This window comes from Phoenix dactylifera, unplaced genomic scaffold (genome assembly GCF_009389715.1).
Source record: "Phoenix dactylifera cultivar Barhee BC4 unplaced genomic scaffold, palm_55x_up_171113_PBpolish2nd_filt_p 000299F, whole genome shotgun sequence".
In the NCBI taxonomy this organism is placed as follows: domain Eukaryota; kingdom Viridiplantae; phylum Streptophyta; class Magnoliopsida; order Arecales; family Arecaceae; genus Phoenix; species Phoenix dactylifera.
This window is the reverse complement of record NW_024067776.1, coordinates 223,601-245,863: the sequence shown is the minus strand read 5'-3', so window position 1 is coordinate 245,863 and position 22,263 is coordinate 223,601. Positions and strand designations below refer to the sequence as shown.

Genomic DNA, 22,263 nt, shown 5'->3' with positions numbered 1-22,263 from the left:
AGACAAGAAAACGTATGCCACATAATAAAAAAGTTATATCCTTGTATAGTTCTTGAAACGTCTCCTAATAAAGAAATGATTTCTTATACTATTTTCATACTCTTTGGCAACCTACATAGTAATAAAAACTTCTATATGCTAACATATGATGATCATTCACAAATAGTATTTACAACATTAACCAAATTCTAGAAGCGGCTGCCATTACCATTTTATTGTCATTATCCCATCCAAGATTTTCCATCTAGATATCAGATCTTGTAACGGTATCATTATATTAAAGTGTTGATACATAATACGATACGAGACAGCGAGGCGTATCGAGTATCGATACAATATAAGTACCAGATCGGTATCAGTACGGTACAGGTACCAATCGGTGCTGCGGTAAATTTTTATCTTATCCGAACAGCTCAACTCCGAAGAACTTTTACAATAGTTTGTAAGTTTTTTTTTCAACTGTCGCCCTTTGGTCGTTAATTTGGGCAATTATCAGCTTTGTTGTAGGAAACCTGGCCGTTACATCTTGTCCCGCACGTTTGGGTAATTATTGCACGTTCGTCAACATTTGATGTAATTAATTTATATTTCTTATCATTAACTTTTGCCCTTGTTACACATGCCAATTAGTAAGTCTGATTGCTTGCGACCTATATATTGTTAGGAGATACATACAATTCTTCCAAGACAATTGCATTATATGCATCAAGTTTGGAACAAGTATTGTCAGCGACGGTTGACAACCTCATTAGGAAGGGTCAAAAGCCAAAAGCTTGTGGAATCAAAAGGAGATTTAAATAGAACCCATGATAAACCCCCCAATTGGATCTCTAGAGAAAATTGGAATAAGCTAATTGATATTTGGATTTTCCCATAATGGAAGAAGAAATCAGAAGCCAACAAGAAAAATAGAAACACTATGAAGAATGGTAGCATCTCTATGTGGGTCCCACATATAGTATGTGGGTCCCACCTAAGCAGGATGTGGGTCCCACATACAGTATGTGGGTCCCACCTAGGCAGGACGTGGGTCCCACATACAGTATAGGGGTCCCACATAGGGAAGGAAGTCCTAGTCATACTAGGATCATAATTGATTTTAATCCAATTTGACTCAAGCCAAATCTAATTTGGTTGGGGGCAAATTAGATATTTTCACCAAACCAATTTTAGTGTCAATTACGGTTTTACCAATTTCAAATCATATTTGAATTTGGTTAAGCCCAATCTCTATTACTCAATCAAATTGAGTCTAATCAGTGATCCAATCACCAATTAACTTCTCCAAGCAGCAATTGCTTAGGGCAATCAGTCAATCACATTGACTATTTAACCTCTAGACGATTCTTAATCGTCAATCAGCCATTTGATCAATCCAGAAACTTCTAAGCATGTGACCTCACAGGTTCGAACCTAAGCCGGTAATACAATAACACTTCCTGTACTAATTGAAGTAACCATCTAGCAATGGGATCCGACGACCGGATAGGCCGAATAGATGCAAAACAACATTCTAGAACCTATGGACTATGGTTACCGCATAATTCATCCTCTTGACCAGAAAATGCCCAAGATGGGTTTAGAGTCTGTCTACCCTGAAACGATCCGTCCAGAAATATGTTTCAATTCAATAAGTCAAGTGATAGTGATTTGACTTTTTCTGGCCAGGGTACTACTTAATTGAAAACACAAGGCATTCACCCTTATTTCTAAGGGAGGTCAATCCCATCTTGATCTGCAACTGACTACCACAAGTACTTGACTGGATCCAGAAACCTTTCGTCGCTGGATTAGAAATCCAGGTAGTCCGGCACCAAAGTACAATGAGTTGCTTGCAAGCCACCGGTTGCAATCTCAGTTCTAAAGGATACATATACCCATATCCACTCGGAACAACTCTTGACAAGAGAGAGTCCGTCAATTGGTCACGTTCAGTGAACGTACACTACCATTCACCTATATACCATACTAGTATCTCTATACTCTTTGGTTTGGAAGACAACCAACAAATATGATACACAATGACCTACGCCCGATAATACTATCGTCCTGTTAATAGTATATCATACAGTCATGAACATTTAAAGACCTGTGTGACAAAATCATATTTCATTACACAAAGCAGTGATCGCCCTCCAGGCCACCTCACCCCTTTGCATGCGTGACACGTGGCGGAGCAGGACACCTCTTTTGCTTGCATGCGTGACACGTGGCGGAGCAGAACACCTCTTTTGCTTGCATGTGTGACATGTGGCGGGCCTGGACACCTCACACTCCTCCTGATGTCATCCAAGTCGTCATCTGCCTCATGAGGTCATCCATGGCATCGCCCTCCAGGCTACCTCATCCCTTTGCATGCGTGACACGTGGCAGAGCAGGACACCTTTTTTTCTTGCATGTGTGACATGTGTCCTGGCAGGACACCTCATAGGGACACCTTACCTTCTTCTTGGCCTATAAATAGGCCACCCCTCTTCCTTCTTCTTTACATCAAGAGCACCAGAGAAAGAGAGTGAGAGGAGAGAGTAGTTCTGAAGGTGAAAGCCCAAGAAGGAGTTCTTGAGCTGTGAAGGTCCATCTTCTTCCTTCTTCTCCCTTTCAGCCAACCTTCTGCCTCCCTGCGAGCTAGCACTCCCCAGGAAGCTGATCATTCCGGAGCTTTGCATGGACGAGTCATCGAGGCCGGATGCTTGTGCGGCTGCGAAGCATCCTTAAAGGAACCTCCTTCTAAAGGTAAGAGATCTGATCTCTTTTATGGTTGAGATATGATCTCAATCTTCAAATCACAAGAAGTTGTGATTTATGCATATTTATTTGAATCACACAATCCTCGGAATATGAGGGCTTTGTGATATTTGGTGTCAAAGCAAAGGATTAGTGGAGACTATCCGATTCCTAGAAACTCTCACACGTGATTGTGTGACGAAGCGTGGCTCTCCACCCGGGGGCTCATGTGATGAGTGCTTTGATAGGCACGCGCGGGTGTCACCCTATGTATTGGGACTGAGCCCGCGCCATATGCGATGTGCAGTTAAAGACTGTCTTCGATTGATACCAGAGTTAAAATATCTAAAATATCAAGCATGTTATGAGTTAAAATGTTTAACCCGTTCTTTCCGCATAAAAATTTTCTGAAATTCATGCTTAGCCCTCTGCACGCACACCATCACTCTAAACATTGTGGAGGATCAATTGCATTTGTCAATCATGACGAACGACTGGTACACATCTTTATTCAATTAGATTTCTATAATAATTTTCATATTATTGTTCAGTCATCTCAAATCAGCCCATTATATGTTAATGGATTTGTTCTTTTCTCTTTTGTAAAAAATAAAGTTCGGTAGGGAGCCAACAATAGTTGAATCTTTTAATCGGACGCAGAAGACAAAACAAGGCATGAGAGGATATGTGGAAAAGAGAAGTGAAGCTGTCATGGTAAGTATAATTTTTTTATAATTCATAAATATTATTGAGCTTGCTCATGTTTATTTCTTATTTGATCCAGCATCATGTTTTTCTCTTCTTTCAAATCAACTGGCAGATAAAGTATTCAGCTGAATACTCCAAAAAATATGGTGATGCCTCCACCTCAGCTGCTCCACCACATAATTATGACTTATGGTTTGAGGCAACTGGTGTCCCAACTCATGGCTATGTCTATATATGGCTTTAGTCCCATGGAGAATCTCACTAGAATTATTGGGCAATCATCATCCTCTTCCACTTCTACAAATCAAGATCCAGAGCTGTACATGCGTGAAGACTTTCTAGGTATTCTTGAGCACGAAAAGAAAAAATGGCAAGAGGAGATTCTCCAAAAGATGAGAGAAGAGATTAGCTTTGGACCAAGGTATGCAGATCAGGGGAGTAATGGTGATTCTGGTTCTGCTGATCATGCTTCATTATGATTGCTTTTGCCTTAGATGATAGGTCTTTGCATTTCTAGGAGGAAGGAAATCTCTGTTGATCTCTATGATATACTTTAAGACTTTGATTTTGATGGATTTAGGACATGTTGATACCTATTTTGAATGACATGTTAAATGACTTTTGCGTAATGTTAAATGCCTCTGCTATTACTGATATTATTATTATTATTATTATTATTATTATTATTATTATTATTATTATTATTATGAGCCAATCAATGTACCAAATGTACCAGGTTATTGGAATGTGATTAGTGACCAAATTTGGTTACTGAATTGTTTACCAAGTATTGTGACGAGCAGCCATAAACTTAGTAACATGATTTTGGTTATTAAAAATTGAATTTGCTGAGTGAATTGTGACAAATTAGTGACGGCAATCTTATCACTAGGTCAGTGACGGAACTAATGACAAATTTAGTGACACAATTTGTGACTATGTCTGTGACGACTAAATCTATCACCGAAGATTGTGACAGATCAGTAACCAAACTTGTGACCGAATTCTGTGATAAATTAGTGACCAAGTTATCTTTGTCACTAACTCAAGGTCTGGTTAGTGACGGAAAATACATAATTTTTTAAATATTTAATTTTTGGATTTGTAACAGCTTAGTGACGGCGGTTCTATCACGGGGTTTAGTGACCGAATCGTCACCGTCACTAAGAATTTAGTGACGCGTGTTTTTATAACCAATTTAGTGACGGAAGCTCCCATCAGAAATTCCGTATTAGTAAGCGAAAACACGGTATAGTGACGGAAATCTCCATCACCATACGCATGTTTACTGGTAGTGGTTCTTTCTGAAAAATGGTTCTATGCTTCGCTCCTATATGGCTATATTTATCGGATTTGAAAGGCGTCCAGGTATGCCTTTTTTTTTTTTTTTTTTGGCTAAAAGCGGGTTTTCATACAAGACGTGTACGAATACACCCAATAAAGTCAAAAAATACTAACTCACGGAGAGCCAGAGGCAACTCCCCCTCCCCCACCCACAGGGTGTATCCTGAGTGATGAGCCGCGAAGGCAGCCACCCAGTCGGCTGCCCCATTGGCTTCTCGAAATACATGCTTGGCCTGAATGGCCACCCCAACCCCACACATCATCCCAATGTCCCGAACCAAGGGGTGGTCTGAGCCCTCACCCCTCAGCCCCTTCTGAATCCAACTGATGACTGTGGCTGAGTCGCCCTCCAACACAATCGAGCCAGCCTGCAAAGCCTGCCTCGCATATCGAAGGCCGGCCCAGGCAGCTCGTAACTCTGCCCCGGGGACCGACATGCCGAACAGCTGACAGCCCCCTGCAGCCACGACTCTGGAGTGCGGGTCCCGTATCACAAAGCCCGCACCACCTCGCGCGCCTCCATCCAAAACCGATCCATCGAAGTTGACCTTGAGGAAACTCGGGGGTGGGGGTTCCCAGGTGAAGAACACCATCTGAGAAGCTGCCGAAGCAGAAAGAGAACCCCAGGTGTCCCGAGCTATCAGAGGTCCAGGTATGCCTTTTGCTCCTACTCCACCACTTAGCTTGTACTCTTAGATCTCCGCTATGCAACTTTTAATGTTTCTTCCTTCTATCTACAGTTTGGATTCTCCGTTTTGAGCGAATCTTCTAGTTCGTGCAGACCAAAAACCAACCAACTGCTGCTCGCTATTTCAACTTAGCCATCCAGTCTCGTCGGGTCGGATTTAGAGCCAGCCCACCGAGCTTCGTCGGGTTGAATTTCGGTTGGCGGAAGAAGTAGCTTGGAAGATGATGCTGCCGTGGGTTAGAAAGAAACAAAACGTTAAGGCAGCAGGAAATTAAAATAGTCGTCTCGTTTACCTGGAGAACAAGGATTCACCAGCTTAATCGGTGATTACATGGATTATAAATCATGTGGCAGTCCTCCCTCGTGTAGGTGAGGAAGGCTTGCACACACACCAGTAGATCTAGCATGCCTATTTATTTTATGCCCTCGCGGCGTGCCTATTTATTTGATCTTCTTGCTACATGCCACCAAACCAACCATTTCATGAAGTTGATGGGAAAAATATTGAATAAATTCGATAAAAATTGAAGTGCCACCTTGCTCGTGCTAATAAAGACCAATAGTTGTGGCGACATACAGTTAATGCATAATCAGCATGATTGCATTGCCTAATAGAGGTGAATAAATTCAGAGAAGACTAAAGTGCCACCTAATTCATGCTAATAAAAACCAGCAGTCATGGTGACCCATAGTTAATGCATAATCGGATGATTACTACGTTGTAAACAAGCAACCGTTACCATACAGTTAGGACATATCAGTATGTCACGCTAAATTAGGTAAAGGACCTGTGTTTTATCCTATATTAATGGGTAGCGCGGGGAACCTCAAGTAAGTTCATTTAAAAATTCCATTCTATAGATTTTCTCTCTTCCATGCCGTTGCTCTACTATTTTAACTTAAACATCGAAGATCCCCTATCAGAAACTTTTCAGCAAATGAACTTTTTAGCAACAAGAGAAGATCTCATAAGAGCGATAAATCTCGATTAAAAATAAAATGTATGTTGCAACAGTTATCTCGTGCCACCTTTCCCCGAAGCACCTTCTTCCTCGAGCTCACGGAAAGCGCTCCCCAGCAGGGATGAGTCAAGGCCGGCCCAGCGCAGATACAGTTTTAAAAAGGCGTACGGATATCCATCACAATACAGGCTGTAGTCGTAATTTCAGAGACAGCGGAGGGCTATTCTCAGTGCTTTTCCGAGCCATCACCGGCTCGCCTCTGGCCTGAACTCGGTGCACAGTGCGATAGACCCAACTCGCCCGCCCTTCGAATCAAAAAACGCATCCCGTAATCTCAGCTAGAAATTATCGCCTTCGCTTTCCCACTCCCATCCCCAATTATTAAAACCCTAAACTCTCCCGAACTCGAATTCCCCCTCTTCGATCCATCCATGGTGGCCTAGAATCCGAATTTTTCCTTTTCGATCGATCGAGGGCTTCGAAGTCGAGCTCTGAAACCCTAAGCCGAGGAGGACGCCATGAAGGCCTCCATCAGGTTTCGGGAGGACCAGAAGCCCCTCGTGAGGGCCAAGATCCCCATCAGCATCCTCGGCCTCCCCTTCCTCTCCGGGGTTTCCGCCGGCGAGTCCCGGGAGCTCCGCCTCGACCTCGCAACCGCCTTCGACTACGGCCCCTGCTTCCGCGTCTCCTATCGCCCCTATGACTCCTGGAACCCCTTCAGCCTCGTCGTCAAGACCGGGATCGGCGCCTTCGGCTCCCCCTGTGGCGTTCCTATGGCGATGACTGCCGAGTTCAACCTCCTCGGCGCCGGCGCCGTCGCCGGCGCCCCCACCTTCTCCATCATCTTCAAACCGCGCCTCGGCGACTTCAGCATCAAGAAAACCACCGGCTCCGCCGTCATCGCTCCCCCTGTCGGGAGGAAGATCGCCCTCGATGCCGACAGGGAGGGATCGGTGGACGGGGTCGAGACGCCCGTCATCGGGTTCCGGCCGGAGAACGGGAGCCACATCGGGAAGAAGGTGAACGGATTCCTGACGGATTTCACCGCCGGAGGCGGTGGGATCCAAGGCCTCCTCTCTAGCGCGGAGATCTCCGCGAGGAGCGTCCTCCCGCTGCGGAGCCGTGCCGCGGTGAGGTTCCGTTGGGGGCTGAGGATGCCGCCGGAGCTCCGCGCGGCTTACGCGGAGGACGCTGGCTGGGGGAGGGTGCCGGCGGGCGGGATCTCGCTCAGCAAGCTCCCGCTGCTTGTGATGAACAAGATCTCGATCGAACACGTAGCGTTGGACGTTGGGAAGTCGAAGGAGAAGGATGCCGTCGCCGGCGGCGACGTGGCAGAGGCGTGCCTGTCGGTGAGGCGGCAGCTGGAGACGCTGCAGGCTGAGAACGGGCTGCTGAGAAAGGCCGTGGAGGAGCTTCGGGCTGAGATCGGCAGCGGGAAGGTGGCGCCGGTAGCCGGAGGTCAGGTCTCCGGCAGCGCTGACGTTGGGAAGGGCGGGAATAAGGCGGCGGCGGGGAAGAGGGACCGCCGGACCGATGGGATGTCGCAGGAGAGCTCCGGGAAAGTGGCGGCGGACGAGGTGAGCGAGGAGCTGAAGAAGGCTTTGATGGGCGCCGGAAAAATCTGAAAGCAGTTCGTAGTTTGGACGAGTTAGATTAAGAGTTGGGTGCTTGCGTTTTGGCGTAGTCCGTGGCGTGCGTTATATGCAAAATAATATGTTTATAAAGTTTCTAAGGCTAGCCTTATTGTGCTGCGGTCTTGTACAGTCGTTTGTTGGCGAGTTTGATGTGTACAAAATTTATGTTTTTGTGATGGAAGTCATTTATTAGACCACATTTTTCATCGTCCGCGAAGGTTTTCATCTCTCAAGCAGACGCTGCCGGATCTGAACGGATCGAAGGCCTGGATACCATGAGAAAATTTGAATCGACTTTTCCGTTGGGCTGAAACCTTGTATGTATTATATATTAGAAGGTACACTGTCACGCTATATTTGGGATTGCATTGATTATCCCTATCAACCAAGCTGTAGTGGAATCAAAAGGAAATGAATGAATCGGAAAACATAAAGAGAATATTCGGGATTTTATATCTTCAGTTACTTTATCAAAATTTGTACTTGAAGTTGCAAGAGATGCTTTCATAAATTCTGGGTTTCATGACTAACAAGTGGGCTTGATGAATCAGAATGTATGGAAATTAACATATTAGATTGGACACAACGGTCATAGATAGGATGTGGTCAAGGGCAGCGATCCGTTGTCATTGAATGGATTCAAGCATGCATTAGCATATCGAAGCGCCGAATTTATCAACCCGGTCGGTAGGGATTGTACGTTAGTGTTTCGATACCTTGCCATTGAGGTCATATAGTAGTACTTTGATATGGTCATAGTTTTTAATTGTCGAGTTGAATTTGATGATTTGAAAAAAAAATAATTTATGAACGATATTTGGATTTTGAGAAAAATTGAATTTAGCATGCATAATATTTCAATAATGTTGCATCTCTGGATTTGGTTTAAATGGATGAATTTCATATGCCTATTTTTTTGTTAATGATTATTTAGCTTATTGCATGATTTATCTAGCTAAAGTGTTTATTGCTTACTGGCATGTCTAATTCATTATATGATTTTTTACTGTTTTTACATATCTTAAAAATTAGTTTGACTCGGAGAGTTATCATTGGACAGCGATTAGAGATAAGATTTTGATATCTTTATTTAGACTAGATTTTACTTTAAAATTGATGCAAGACTTTAGAATATTTATCGGTTTTGTAAGACTTTGATTAAATTAATTAGAATTTGAACGTCATAATTATTTTTGCCGCCTGATTTGATTATGATATCATGATGAAATGCCTTACATGTTTGTGGGGAGAGTTTTCTATGAGTATATGGCGGTTGCCGCGATCCCCAGCTCACGATTTCAGGTCAGAGGCGTAACAGCTATCTAGATTAGACTTGATAGATTCGGGTGGTGTACCATGCACTATTGAATTTTGACAAGTTGGGGCTGGACTTGGTTCCTTCAATGGAAGGGCTTTTGGAAGCCTTACCACCATCAGATCCGTCTGATGGTTAATTTCCTTTGGATGAAAGTCTTGTATCATCGGATGGGTTCTAACAATATAAGAGGTGCTATCAAATCAACTTTGCATCCTTTTAATCCTAGTTTGAGCCTAAGATAGGTTCGGCCTGCATCACTAAGCTAGGATAAGGGTGCATCTTTCGCATGAAAGAAAGATTCACCTTTCTAAATCAACCAATACTGGATCATCCACAGGTCGCCTAGAGATTTATGCAGGTGGATGAACGATGGAAGTTCGAGCGTTCCTATGGTGGATTCATATGGAGGAAGGTGAGCACTTTCACGTGAGCTATATAACCTCAATCCCAACAAGCCAGGCTCAATTGCAACAGTCTCTAACTCCGCATCGGCTACCAAAAAGAGCCACGATAGGATCTTTGACGGGGAGCAAGTAGAATGGATATGGGTACTATTTGTCCTTGGGTTGTTGGGTTAATAGGCCTTGGGACATTAGATCCCTGCTAGCCAACGTTGGATACTGTTGTAACCCACAATAAAAGGAGCCAATGGAGGATGAAAATTCTGGCATCAGAATCTTCTCCACTAGCTAGAACAATCTTTTATATTATCATCAACAGCTCTGTACTGGTACGATATGCCATGGTTTACATAATTTGATTTATTTAAAGGAAGTGAACGGTTAATGTCTCTTTTCTTGTTCTACTATATGCAATTTATGTATTTGTCAATAATAGTCTATTGAAGATATCAAATGATACAAACCAATGCTTGATAGTGTCATTGGTTTTCATAAAAATGCCAACTTACCAAACTAATAAAGTGTCTTGGTGGTTGTATTAGAAACTTGAAATCTCTCACCTTTATCAAGAGGACAAACTCTTATCATGTAGCTCACTAATTATGGGCTTCTTTCATTAAAATATTAGAAAAAATACAAATTTCCATTTAAAAGATTTGATAAAATATGGCTCGATCTGTTAAGAAATTGACTTTGTTCGCTTCAGGATTGAATGCAGTGTATTTGGTGACATGCTAAACGTACCCACGCGATGATAATTATGTGGCTTTTTTGGTGGTGGTGGTAGAATTACGTGCCTTGTTTGGATAGCCAACGTAACCCATTTTAAACTGCTACTTCACTGGAATTTTTCACCACCTTGGTCGTGAAAATGAGGTGATTGCTTCCCATGTAGGTTGCTAGTACCTTACTATAATTGACTTTTACTTGTCATTGATAAAGTCTTGGTATATTTTGTCAGCTTTCACATGGCAAACAGACTACTTCCCACGTAGCTGATTTAGAATAAGCCGATTTGATTCTTTATAAACCTTTTTTTACCCCTGCTCATGAATCACTGGTATTATAAAGCTTGGTGTAGGGACGTATGTTTTATTAGCATGTGTAATTTACTATAGCTCAATTTTACCTACAATCCACGATTGCTGGTGCTTCTGGACAACTTTCTTATGGCAAAATTTCTACAAAAAAAGAGTTTTATATGGAAAATTAATACAATGCTTGCATGGCTATTTAGAAGTAGCCACTTTAATCTTTCAAAAATCCCTACTTAACTATTTATTTTATTATTATTATTTTTTGTTTTATAAAAATCTATAATGATCGAACATTTTTTCTTTTTTCACTCGATAAATAGCTTTTTCCAAGAACAAACATAATACTCTCCTTGACTATAGGATCTGATACACTCAGTAGAAATTATTAATATAGGGCAATTGTATTTATTGCCTCCTCTATATGTTATCCACAATAATATATTTCTAAAGATAACTCTAAAAGATAAATTTACTATACATTTTTATGTAATACCTTTAAAAGACAAATATTTTGAGCTTCAGTAATATCTTGCTATGTGGGATCAGAAATATTCACATCTATGATAAAAGGATAGTTAAGAATGTAAAAACTAATGAAAACATCGCCTCTGAACTAATGTCTTTAACTCCCATAATGGCTTCAAACAGGAAAATTTATTGCACCAACTTAGTCGATTTTGATCAAGTACAAATATCGAAATATAATATTTAGAATTGTTAGGCGTACAAGCATGCTTGACATGGGGCCTCACCCAAGTGCCGCATTTGGACCACCCGGCTTCCTCATTTTTCGCTCATAAAACCCGCCGCACCGCCTCACGAAACACGATAACGCACAATATAAACTTCGGCATCCGTAATTTTCAGCGAGCCACGTAATCGGAGCCCCTCCACAGGTCGAACTTTGATTTGATGCCTCAGCTCTTCTGTGTTCTATACCGTCACCTGATGTGGATCGCTGGAAGAAGCGGTCTCGCGTCCCACTCCTTCCCCCGAATTAAATCGCATTTCTTCTACGAAACCCAAAATAAAACGACAAGTAAAAGAAACACGAACAGGGCAATTTCGTCATTCCGTCCCCATTCAGCTCTTTGGCTTACTTAAAACCCCCGGTCAATCGCGTAATTACGAATTATCTATAAAAAAGGGGAGTAATTTTGGCGTAAGAATAAAAGAAATGGCTGGCTCAATGGACTTGCGTGCTCGATACCAAAACCTTATATACGCCCCAAACAAGGGAGAGAACGGGTAGAAGAGAACGGGGAGGGAAGAAAAAAAAATAAATCATAAAACTATAAAAAAGGGAAAAAAATGAAATAAGAAACGAAATGAAAAGCTAGAAACGGGGAGAAGAGAGGGGGGGAAAACCCTAGGGCGCGTACCTGAGGTGACGATTGAGGCAGCTTGATGAGACTCATCGATGGCGAGATCCAGCGATCTGGAGCGAGAGATCTGGGGGACGTGGGAGGAGCTCCTCCTCGCCTGCGCCGTTAACCGACATGGCACCCGGAGCTGGGACTCCGTCGCCATGGAGTTCCAGGCCCGCAGCCCCTTCGCCCATCTCCTCACCCCGCAGAGCTGCCGCCAGCGTTACCGCGACCTTCAACGCCGCTTCGCCGACGGCATCGACGGCGGCGACGACGACGACGGCGGTGGCGATGACTCGGCGGCGGCGGAAGTCCCCTGGCTCGAGGAGCTCCGGAAGCTCCGCGTGGCCGAGCTCCGGCGGGAGGTCGAACGATACGATGTTTCGATCGTGTAAAGAAATCCATTCCTCGCTTTCTTTCTATTTCTAGCTGTTTTTTGGCTTATCTTTTTATATACTGTTGGATGGAAATCCGACGGTTTGGGGCTTACAACGTTTGATATATTGATATGATTAGTTATTTTCTTTATTCTATTAGGTCTTTGAAAATAAAAGTAAAAAAGCTCAAAGAAGAGCGCGAACGAAGCTTGCGGGAGGCGAGATCCGGCGAGCGAGAAAATGATCGGAAGGATGACGAGAAAATAGACGGCGGATCACCGGAATCTACGCCGGGGTCGTTACCCGGAAATCGGATCTGTGGCAGAGATTCCAGCAGGTCGTGCAAGCAGTCCAACTCGACCGATCTGAAGGAGGAGGAGGAGAAACCCGGAGGGGAGGACGGAAAGCCGGAGGTGGAGCCTGGATCCTGCGGAGGGGAAGCCGATCCGGCCGCCGGTGGGGGCGAGAAGGCCTCCGGGGAGGGATCCTACAACGGGAGCTCGGACACGATAGCGAAGGGCGCGGCGGCGGCGGTGGCGGCAGAGGCCGACCTACCGCGGCCGCAGAGGGGGGAGTCAGGCGAGTCGGTGGCCGAGTCGAAGGGCGGCGAGGCGGAGGATGAGGGTCAGAAAGAGAGCAGCGACGTCCAGAGCTCCGCCAGTCTGTCGAGACGGCGGAGGGGATGGCGGAGGAAGGTGGTTACCGGCTGTAGCGGCGGCGGCGACGAGCAGGAGGACTCCCTCATCGCCAAGCGGATCGCCGCTGAATCACAGCCGTTGGCGTCCTTCTTCGAGATTATCCGGTCGAACAAGTATGGTTCCGTTTTCGAGCGTCGGCTCGAGAGCCAGGTAATTTCAATTTCTCGCGTGCTTTATCCGGTATATAGGAATCCCTATCACTAAAATAAAGTTCACTGTACTCCGTTGTCGGGCACTGCCGCTAGCGTGGGCATAAGTTGTGGTTTCCACTTTCCGAGGAACAAAGTGAGAGCAGCTTAGAAAGTTGGATTTAGCCGCGATATCTGAACATTTGAACCTACGATCTCGTAATCTTCTTTGAGGCAACAAATGGCATATTGTCTTATTGATGTCTCGATTGTCATTTGTTGCCGCTCAAAACCCAATCTAACATATGAGTGTCGCTCTGCCCAATTGAGCTAGAGGTGTATAACACGATGTAGAGCCATTCTACAATCATAAAAAATATTAGATATTTTGATCTTGGGTTAGACCGGCCTTCTTGATCTGTGTACATTAACTGAGGTGAAGAATATTAATTGAGATGAACAACTTCGGTAAAAATCGAGATGCCAGTCTGCTCGCACTAATAAAGACCAGCAGCTATGGTGACACTGCAGTTAATACATGATCAACGTATTTGCCACTAGCGTGCTGCTCACGCGGGACGGTTAACACGTTATTAATGTGTAGCCGATCGTTACTATATGGTTAAGTTACGTTACGTCAAATTAGGTAATGAATCAATATATTATCCTATATAAAAAGGTGACTAGGAGGATTCTCGGGTAAGCTCGTTTGGAGACTCCTTCCAACAAATTTTCTTCTTTCCATAGAATCAGTCTATTATTCTGACTTAGGCATTAGTGGATCATTCGCTGAAAACTTTTCGGTAAGTAAACTTCTTATAGGTTATCCTCGAAGGTGACCAATTTTTTTCTCACATCGGTCTCATCCAACCTCATTCAGTTTGATTCTCACCGATCTCAGAGTAAGCTGAGCAATGCTCCAACCTCATTCAGTTTGATTTAGGATTTACCGGCAACAAAAATGATTAGAAGATCGTCAGAATGTGTCTAGTTGAGGAATCTTATCGATATTTAAGTCAGATAAAATTTCGAGAGAAAATAGATAAAAGAGAGATAAAAGTATCAGAATATGATATTCAGGTTTTGCTCTAGATCTAGGAGGTTTCATGCTTAGTATTTAAAGAGGAGGAGATATGAATATGCATGATTATGATCGTGCGGTTCATAGGTGAGTAGTTGAGTTTTTTTCATATTCGCTGATCGAAATAATTAAGATATTCTTTTTTAGGTGTGTCGTGACATTTTTCTTGTCTGCTTGTCGATCGTGATATTTCTTTTGGAGCACATAAAAATCATGCAAAGCTGTAATTGATCATATTGATTATTTAAAAATTTGGTTGATTATTAATTTTATTGGACACGTATTGTCATCTGATTGACTAATTGAGTTGTCAGGTAAGATTTTAGGGATGGTAAACCGGAACTATATCATTTTTGTTATTTGAATCATAATAGCCAGATTGGAGATACATATAACTATTCATATTTTTATTATTTGAATCTATTCATATTTGAGATTAGCGTTAAGAGGATGATAATCTCCGTGACACTTGTAAAGGTGATCCCCCGCCGAATAGTCGGCCTCTTATTCTTCTTATCCAGTTTACAGATAAACATGTCTACGTGGCAGAAATCAAGTTAGTGGCGGAGTTGTCGCCACGACCAATCAAGTCCGTCGCGTTTTATTATTTACATTGTCGAGTCATTCTAGAACGGAATGTGTTGCAACGGTCGCGTCGAGCCCTTACGGAAAACGAAAACGAGCGGGGATTTTTTTTTTATTTGGTTGGGACATGGCCAATTCACAATCAATCGCGGGGTTCGCGAGGGTTGTGATCGAACGGTCGAACCGAATGGTTACGTGACTCTGATCGTGATCGGGACAGTCCCATCATTTTTTTTTTCTCTTTCTCGCCTTGAGATCTCATGAGTTTTTGTTTTCTCTAGGGAGCTTTCTTTTTTGTCCGTCAGAAATCTGAAACTGATGGCGTGTGGTCACCGTTCACCCACTGGGTCCCTGATTTCGGGTGATGGCATTCCAGCCGTACATTTGAACCGTCCTAGTAGCGGTGGTGTTATAATTTTACACGAGTTTTGGAATTCTCACTATTGTTTACCATATATATTGGCTTATTGTATCGTAATATTTTGTTTTTCTCGGGGTAACTAATTAAATATATAATATTATTTATATAAATTTTTCTAGGAAACCGGTCGATATCGGAGTGTAATTCGTCAACACGTGGACCTGGAGATGGTGCGAGCGAAGATGGAGCGCGGAGGCGGAAGGGTGTATACTAGCGTGGAGTTCTTCCGCGACCTGCTGCTCCTCTGCAACAACGCCATTGTCTTCTACCCCAAACACTCTCCGGAGTCCACCGCCGCCGTCCATCTCCGCCAGCTTGTCGCCAAGGAGATGGCAGCCACAATTCGGAAGCCGGACCGACTGCCTAATGCGGTGGAGCCCGCGCCGCTATCGCTGCCTCCTCCTCATCAGCCGAAGTTTAAAAAGGATCCGGACCTGGCCGGCTCGTTATTTGAGAAGTCCGCCTCCCCAGCTCCCGTAACTGCGTGCCGGAAGCGTAGCTCCATCTCTACCAAGGCCAAGAAGGAGGAGAGGGACGAGAAGCATGATTCGGATCGGAGGGAGCGGGAGAACGAAGAGCAGAACCTCAGCTCTAAGAAGAGTAATAACAAAGAAAGATCCGCGGCAAGAGGCTTGAGGACGAATAAGAACCGCGGCGGAAGCAGAGCAGGAGGGGCTGGAGGTGCGGCGGCGGGGAAGAGCCTGAACTCCGTTCCCGCTCCGAGCCGTAGATCCAAGCCTGTGGAGACCACCGCGGCGGAACAGGCGGTTAAGGCGGAGAAGAAGAGCGGCGGTGGGGCGGCCGCAGCCTCCAAGCGAAGCGCCGTGAGCTTCTTGAACCGGATGAAGCGGAGTTCGCCCTCGCCCAACGGGACGTTGCTGGAGAAGCTGAAGGGATCGTCCTCCGGGGGCAGTGGAAGAGCGGCGGAACAGAAGAAGGGGGTAAAAGGAGATGGCCGGAAGGACCAGAGGTCTCGCCAGGGAGGCGGCTCGAACCACTCGAAGAAAGCGTCGGAGCCGAGCGCTCCGGCGAAGAGGAGCGTGGGGAGACCGCCGAAGAGGGCTGCGGCTCCGCCTACACCGCCGCCGGCGAAGAAGGCAAGGGAGGAGGCGGAGGCAGCGCGTGCCAAGCCTCCGCTGGCGTCTTCGAGGAAGCGGGGAAGGAAGTGAGGGCGGTCGGCCGCACTCTCGGTGTAAATTAAGTACCCTACTGGGGGCTTAGTTGTAAGGGTCTCATGTTATTATTATTATTTATTTTTGGGCCTCTCTTGTCTTTTTTTTTTCATTATTTCTCCTTCTGGCTAAATCTTTCACAAATTGTAGTGAGAGCGCCGTCAACGGACAGCTAAAGATGATGCTATTTGTGGCGTTTTCGTGATCTTTGTGGGGGATCATGTCCAAAAGCACGGACAATCAAAGCTATGGCCTGGGGAAAAATACTGAGCTCAACTTGCACCATGGCGCAGTATTATATGTTTTCGCTGAATTTCAGGTTGATGCGAGGCCGGTAAAAATCGAACCGACCTAAGATATAAAAGAACTTGTTCCTTTGAGGATAACATGCAAAAAGTTAAAATAGTGAAACAACATTATGGAAGAAAAATTTTATCGAATAGAATCTCTCAATGAGCTGATTTGAGAATCTTCAGACCATCTCTTTAACAGTCAACTGCATGTTTACAACGTAAAAACTATCTTGCATTAACTACGGTGTTGTCGTAACTGCTGATTTTTATTTGAAATGGTTCTCAGTTTTCATCGAAGTTGTTTACCGAGGCTAATACCAAGAAAGTCAGTCTAATCCGAAGAGGTGGAGATATCTCACATTTTTTCTATCACTGTATATATTGACATGCAATTAGATGAAACTCGAATTCTTCGAACTATTTTGATAGATGACTATAATCTCCACTCATCATTATCGTGTTTGAAATTAGTCTTTGTTTTCTCAAAAGAGTTGGGTTTGACGGTGACGAGACCATTTGATGGTCCCGTGCAGCTACAGACCCTTGGATCATGGATTGAAATGCATGAACCTACCAACGCTGCAATGCTGATGTGTTAACGAGACCACTCTGTTCATGTATATTGATTTATGATCCAGCAATCGAATGATATTAGAAGTCGGACATTTGGACCTTCTTGTTGCTTCTGACTTGGTCCCACATCATATGAGCCAACTGAGACACCACGATATACATCAACGTAGGATCCTTTTATATCCTCTTGCACGCAAATCATGATTATTTTTTATAATAATACTTGCATTTCCATGTTTATCATCACTGCTGACCGGGGAATATTCAAAATTTGCTAATAATAGCATGGAACCTTTTAGCTTATCAAAATTTGAAAAAAATAATAAATTCAATAATAGCATGAAATCATTTAATCTATCAAATTTGGAAAAAAATAAAAGTAATAAATTCTGTATTAGAAAATAATAGTATGAAATTATTTATCTTCTGAAATTTAGCAAACTAGAAACAAATATATCGTGCTGATCAAGAATCAAATTATGCTCTCCAAACTAAGCTATCTCTGTAATTTGTAAATAACTATAATTTATGCTTATACGATTACAGCTTTTAAGTCTATTCCATCAAAATGGTGCAGAATAAATTTGTCCCTATTTTTTAATTATTATTTTGCTCTTATCCACTCTATTAATACTTAAAAAAAGTGAAAAAGGGAATTTAATGTTTGAGATAAAATCAAAATTATTGCAGAGTTTAATGTACATTAAATGCAGCCTATTCCTTCCGCCTCATTCTTTCACCGGTGTTCGAAGCCCGTCTTCCCCCCACCCCAATTTATTCTGCAACCGAAGACCACCTCAGAGTACTATCAAACTCAACTGCTTAAAATGATAGAAGGACAAGGCGGGTCTTTTAAATCCAAACATGAATCAGATAGCATTGGGGGTTGGCAAATTCAATTGGAATAGATCCAAGAAAAATTCGTTCCTGGCTTCAAATTGGGTTGGAGGGAGCGACAAGCCTGGCCATCGTTGCCCAATTGGGTGAGTTACGACCAGGAAAAATTTGTACACAAGTTCGTGATTACCTGATCTATGTGAATTCATGTTTGCCATTTTATTTTCACATGATCTGAAGACTGGGATCGGTTCGGCTTTAACCTAGCTTTGCTGCCTAAGTCCATTGTAGTAATCAATTAAGCAAACTCCTGAGCTCGGTCATTACGACCCTGTGCTCTCTACCGACAAAATACATGCTCGGCTAATTCCCAAGCTGATCTCAGAAAATACTAAGCCACATATCTGCATCTATACGCAATTATATCCATTCATACATTTCTTAAATAAACCAATTGGTCAACCAAGCTAACAAAAGCTAAAAATAAGAGCACATCTTTGAAAATACATTAAAATAAGAGCTTATTTTTGCATGTCAGCATGATCTACTTCCAAGAGCAGAAATCCAATAAAATTTGAGCATCAGATCCTCCAGCAGACAAACAGGTAGAATCTTGGCTTCCCCTTCACAACCACCTACAGAAAACACGCATTAGATCTTAACCCAAGTGTAGCAAACAAATATCTAACTCTTCCTGCTTGTTGGTAGCCTTGGTAAATTGCTGGCAGAACCAGTATAATATAACTACAACTTTCCCTTCAAGTTCACATCAGTGAATCTGAAATATTTTTTTTTCTTATATTTTTTCATTTAATCCGAATGAAAAGCTAGAAAACTATCCAAACCAGTAAATTACAAAACGTATGACCCACCGAACTTGCGAGATATCATGTACTGCTAAACTTCTCCATTAAAACGGATTAGATGCAGATGGGGACAATATTGAATAAATATATTTTGTATAGCCTAGAAACCACCAATCAGTGAAATCTTTTTGAGATGCGGCCATTTGATGATGATCCATTTTATCGAGCAATCTAACTTGTGAACAGATCCCAAATGCTCGAGCCAAACGCCTAAAATTCCCATGCCGAACCACATGCTAAGAAGCAGATATTGTTGTCTGTAGTGCCGTTGCCGGATCTGTGTTCAGAGAAATGCTCTCTGCTAGATTTGTCAAATTATGAGTACGTTGAAAGGAAAACTTACCCATGGTAGGCCGACATCCAAGCCTCAAACCTTTGGCATGTCAAGTTCAACAATGAAATGTGCTACGTAGATAGATCCGGTATCCTCAGCTTTGTGGGGAAATTTATTCAGAGCTCATTAGTCTAAATCTCTGCAGCTATTAAGCCACCCTAGAAACCAGTTCTGCCCTCGCACTTGCTCAAGAGAGCAGCAGACCAACTTAATTATTTTTCCTTGGTCCACAATTACACTGCATAAATATCAATTTACAATACCTAAGTGCGCACGATATTTCACTTTCTTTTTCTATGTTAGGATTAATTGTGTGAGAATCTCGCGTGAATTCCATCGTATCAGGTAAAGAAGAGGTGTTAGGAACCGAAGCTCTCTTCCGGATAAGTATGGAGATCTGCATAGCAGGAACGTAAGAGTCCCCATGTAACTGGATTCTCCTACTGGCTTGATGTACCTAGGTCAGACACCTCATGCCTGATAACAATAATTGAGATTCCATTGATGCTTATTCGATGCCTCTGCAAGTTTCAATCCTTAGAGGAGAAGTTAATGATATAGTTAGGGTTTCACGGCAGGGATAGAGATTAGAACCAGAATTAGAATGGATTAACATTAGAATCAGAATGGCCATATCTCCCGATGCATTTGGTCGTGACCGAAATCGAAATCGGAATAAGATTTGAATATTAAGGAAGAGTAGGGATTAGAGGATTTTCATTTCTTCTTAGAATCAGAAGGAAAATGAAACTCTCCAACCAAATAGCTAAAATAGTAGTCACTTATTTTTATTTTTGTGAGGACCCGTGCGGGCATGTGTTTAGTTTCACATCGGTTATTCGCTGGGTAGATCTTGAGTACTTATACAGGATCAAGGAACCCAAACAATACCTTCCGGCTAGCCATTTTGGATGAGGTCCTGGGTTGTTACTAATGGTATCAGAGCGGACCCGGCCCATAACTTATGTGGACTAGGAGACACTGCAGCACGGATCCATTGGGGTTAACCACGAACCGATCGTGGTGTTTGTGATTAGATTTGAATGGATTTGAACATTTAGCCTGACGAGGACGTCAGGGCTTGAACGGGAGGAGTATGTGAGGATCCGTACGGGCGTGTGTTTAGTCTCATATCGGTTATTCGCTGGGTAGATCTTGGGTACTTATACAGGACCAAGAAATCCAAACAATACCTTCCGGATAGTCTTTTTGGATGAGGTACTAAATTGTTACAATTTTTATTTCGGAGTTCAATTCCTTCCGACCAATATACTCTCGCTATATTGATTGGCCATAATAGCTAGAGGTATGCTAGGCAAAATTTTCAGATTATGATGACAGAATGTACCACAGCATGCCCGTCAAACCAAATGACGGGAGCACCTATACTTGACTTTTTGTATCATGATGACACATAAACATGCTGAGGGGATCCATGTTGCTATGTTTTTGGTGGTAGGTGGTATTCATTGCTTTCCACTTTTCAAATTCTAAATCCGTGCATAAGAATTATTACAGACTTGTGAAGTTGACGTTTAAAGTGTGCTGCAGGTGATTATCGCAAAACAACCTGAAAGCATCATTTTCTGCCATGCAATAGATCTATATTGTCAAGTAATTTTCAAAATTATTTTATTTTTTGAAATTACAGTTTCATCCTAGCGACTCTCATTTAGACTTCGCCAACCAACCAGGGCAAGACCCATGGCCCATGAGATCCGCGTGGTGATGTCTCCCCACCCTGGCGTGAGGCGATCCTTCCGTGCGAACCTGGTTACCTTCCTCCCCCATTTTTTTTTTTAATTATTATTATTATAACGGCTGCTCATCCTACTAGTCACCAGCCAACCAAAAACTAGAACTTGGCTCAGGTGCGAGGGAAGAGCCCTCCAATGTGGTCAAAGTACCTCGCTAAAGTGCTGCACAGTATAAAATGCAACCTAGTCTGCAGTCTTACTATAATCTCTCAGCATCAGCGTGGTGTCACAAAGCAGGAGACTACTCACTCCTTCTATCTTTCATCCGGTATCCAATTGATCACTGTTGGGGGAAAAATATGTCGCCACGCCCGACTGAGCAGACCCCCTCCGAGCAGGGGCCGACCGAGCAGACCCCCTCCGAGCAGGAAGCATCCGAACAGCTCTACCAATCCGAAGACGCCCGACCTGCGCGCTGAGGTCACATCCCCCGCAGCGCGACCGAAAGACTACGCTTTGCCTTCGTCAACCATTAATATGTATGGGTCCTGCAGGCATCTGGTTCACTCAACAATCAAAGCGCATGGCCCTTACAGGCCCTCAGCCTATTCAACAATTAAAGCGTATGGCTTCCGTTGTCTACGGACATCAAGCCTCTTACGGCAAATCTGCTTGGCTACGAATGATGGCATGACTCCACGACGACTTAAGAGCTTTGGCCTAATCTCCTACAGTAACAGCATTGATTCGCACGATCGAGCATTAATTTTTACTGCATGCCCAATTGTACGACAGATCATTTGCCCCGTCGCATCACAGGTAATCCAGCCCCCTCTATAAAAGGGGAACTTCTCCATTTTAGGAGGGGGGATTGAAATTCCGACTATTCACTACTACAGTTCGTTCATACACTTGCCCCCTTTGACTTAAGCATCGGAGGGTCGGCGCCGGAAACCTCGGCCACCGGTTTTTTACAGGTCTTCCGGAGGACGTCGTGCGCCGCCGGACCGCCGCTTCC

The 22,263-nt window shown here is 43.5% G+C and overlaps 2 protein-coding genes and 1 long non-coding RNA gene across 4 annotated transcripts; all 3 read left to right on the top strand.

The window, feature by feature from the left end:
* Window positions 1-2,510: 2,510 nt before the first annotated feature.
* LOC103713911 lies at window positions 2,511-4,061 on the top strand. 2 transcript variants are annotated; one of them, XR_605128.2, is made up of 3 exons: window positions 2,553-2,733; window positions 3,340-3,438; window positions 3,545-4,061. It is a non-coding gene; the product is annotated as an uncharacterized LOC103713911 (long non-coding RNA). The 2 variants fall into 2 exon arrangements; XR_005507896.1 differs by having other exon boundaries at window positions 2,511-3,438.
* Window positions 4,062-6,944: 2,883 nt separating this feature from the next.
* LOC120105490 lies at window positions 6,945-8,051 on the top strand. Its single transcript, XM_039118029.1, has one exon. It carries the CDS (start codon window positions 6,945-6,947, stop codon window positions 8,049-8,051), a length of 1,107 nt encoding a protein of 368 aa, XP_038973957.1.
* Window positions 8,052-11,970: 3,919 nt separating this feature from the next.
* LOC103713891 lies at window positions 11,971-16,736 on the top strand. Its single transcript, XM_008800945.4, has 3 exons — window positions 11,971-12,574; window positions 12,721-13,408; window positions 15,593-16,736. Exons 1-3 carry the CDS (start codon window positions 12,237-12,239, stop codon window positions 16,640-16,642), a joined length of 2,076 nt encoding a protein of 691 aa, XP_008799167.2. The 5' UTR covers window positions 11,971-12,236; the 3' UTR covers window positions 16,643-16,736.
* The last annotated feature ends 5,527 nt before the right edge of the window (window positions 16,737-22,263 follow it).

Excerpts from the sequence above, each read along its gene's own strand:
- LOC103713891 (XM_008800945.4), top strand. The coding sequence starts at position 12,237 with ATGGCGAGATCCAGCGATCTGGAGCGAGAGATCTGGGGGACGTGGGAG. Across the intron at positions 12,575-12,720 it reads CGATACGATGTTTCGATCGT|GTCTTTGAAAATAAAAGTAA; the intron begins GTAAAGAAATCC and ends TTATTCTATTAG. Across the intron at positions 13,409-15,592 it reads AGCGTCGGCTCGAGAGCCAG|GAAACCGGTCGATATCGGAG; the intron begins GTAATTTCAATT and ends AAATTTTTCTAG.
- LOC120105490 (XM_039118029.1), top strand. The coding sequence starts at position 6,945 with ATGAAGGCCTCCATCAGGTTTCGGGAGGACCAGAAGCCCCTCGTGAGG.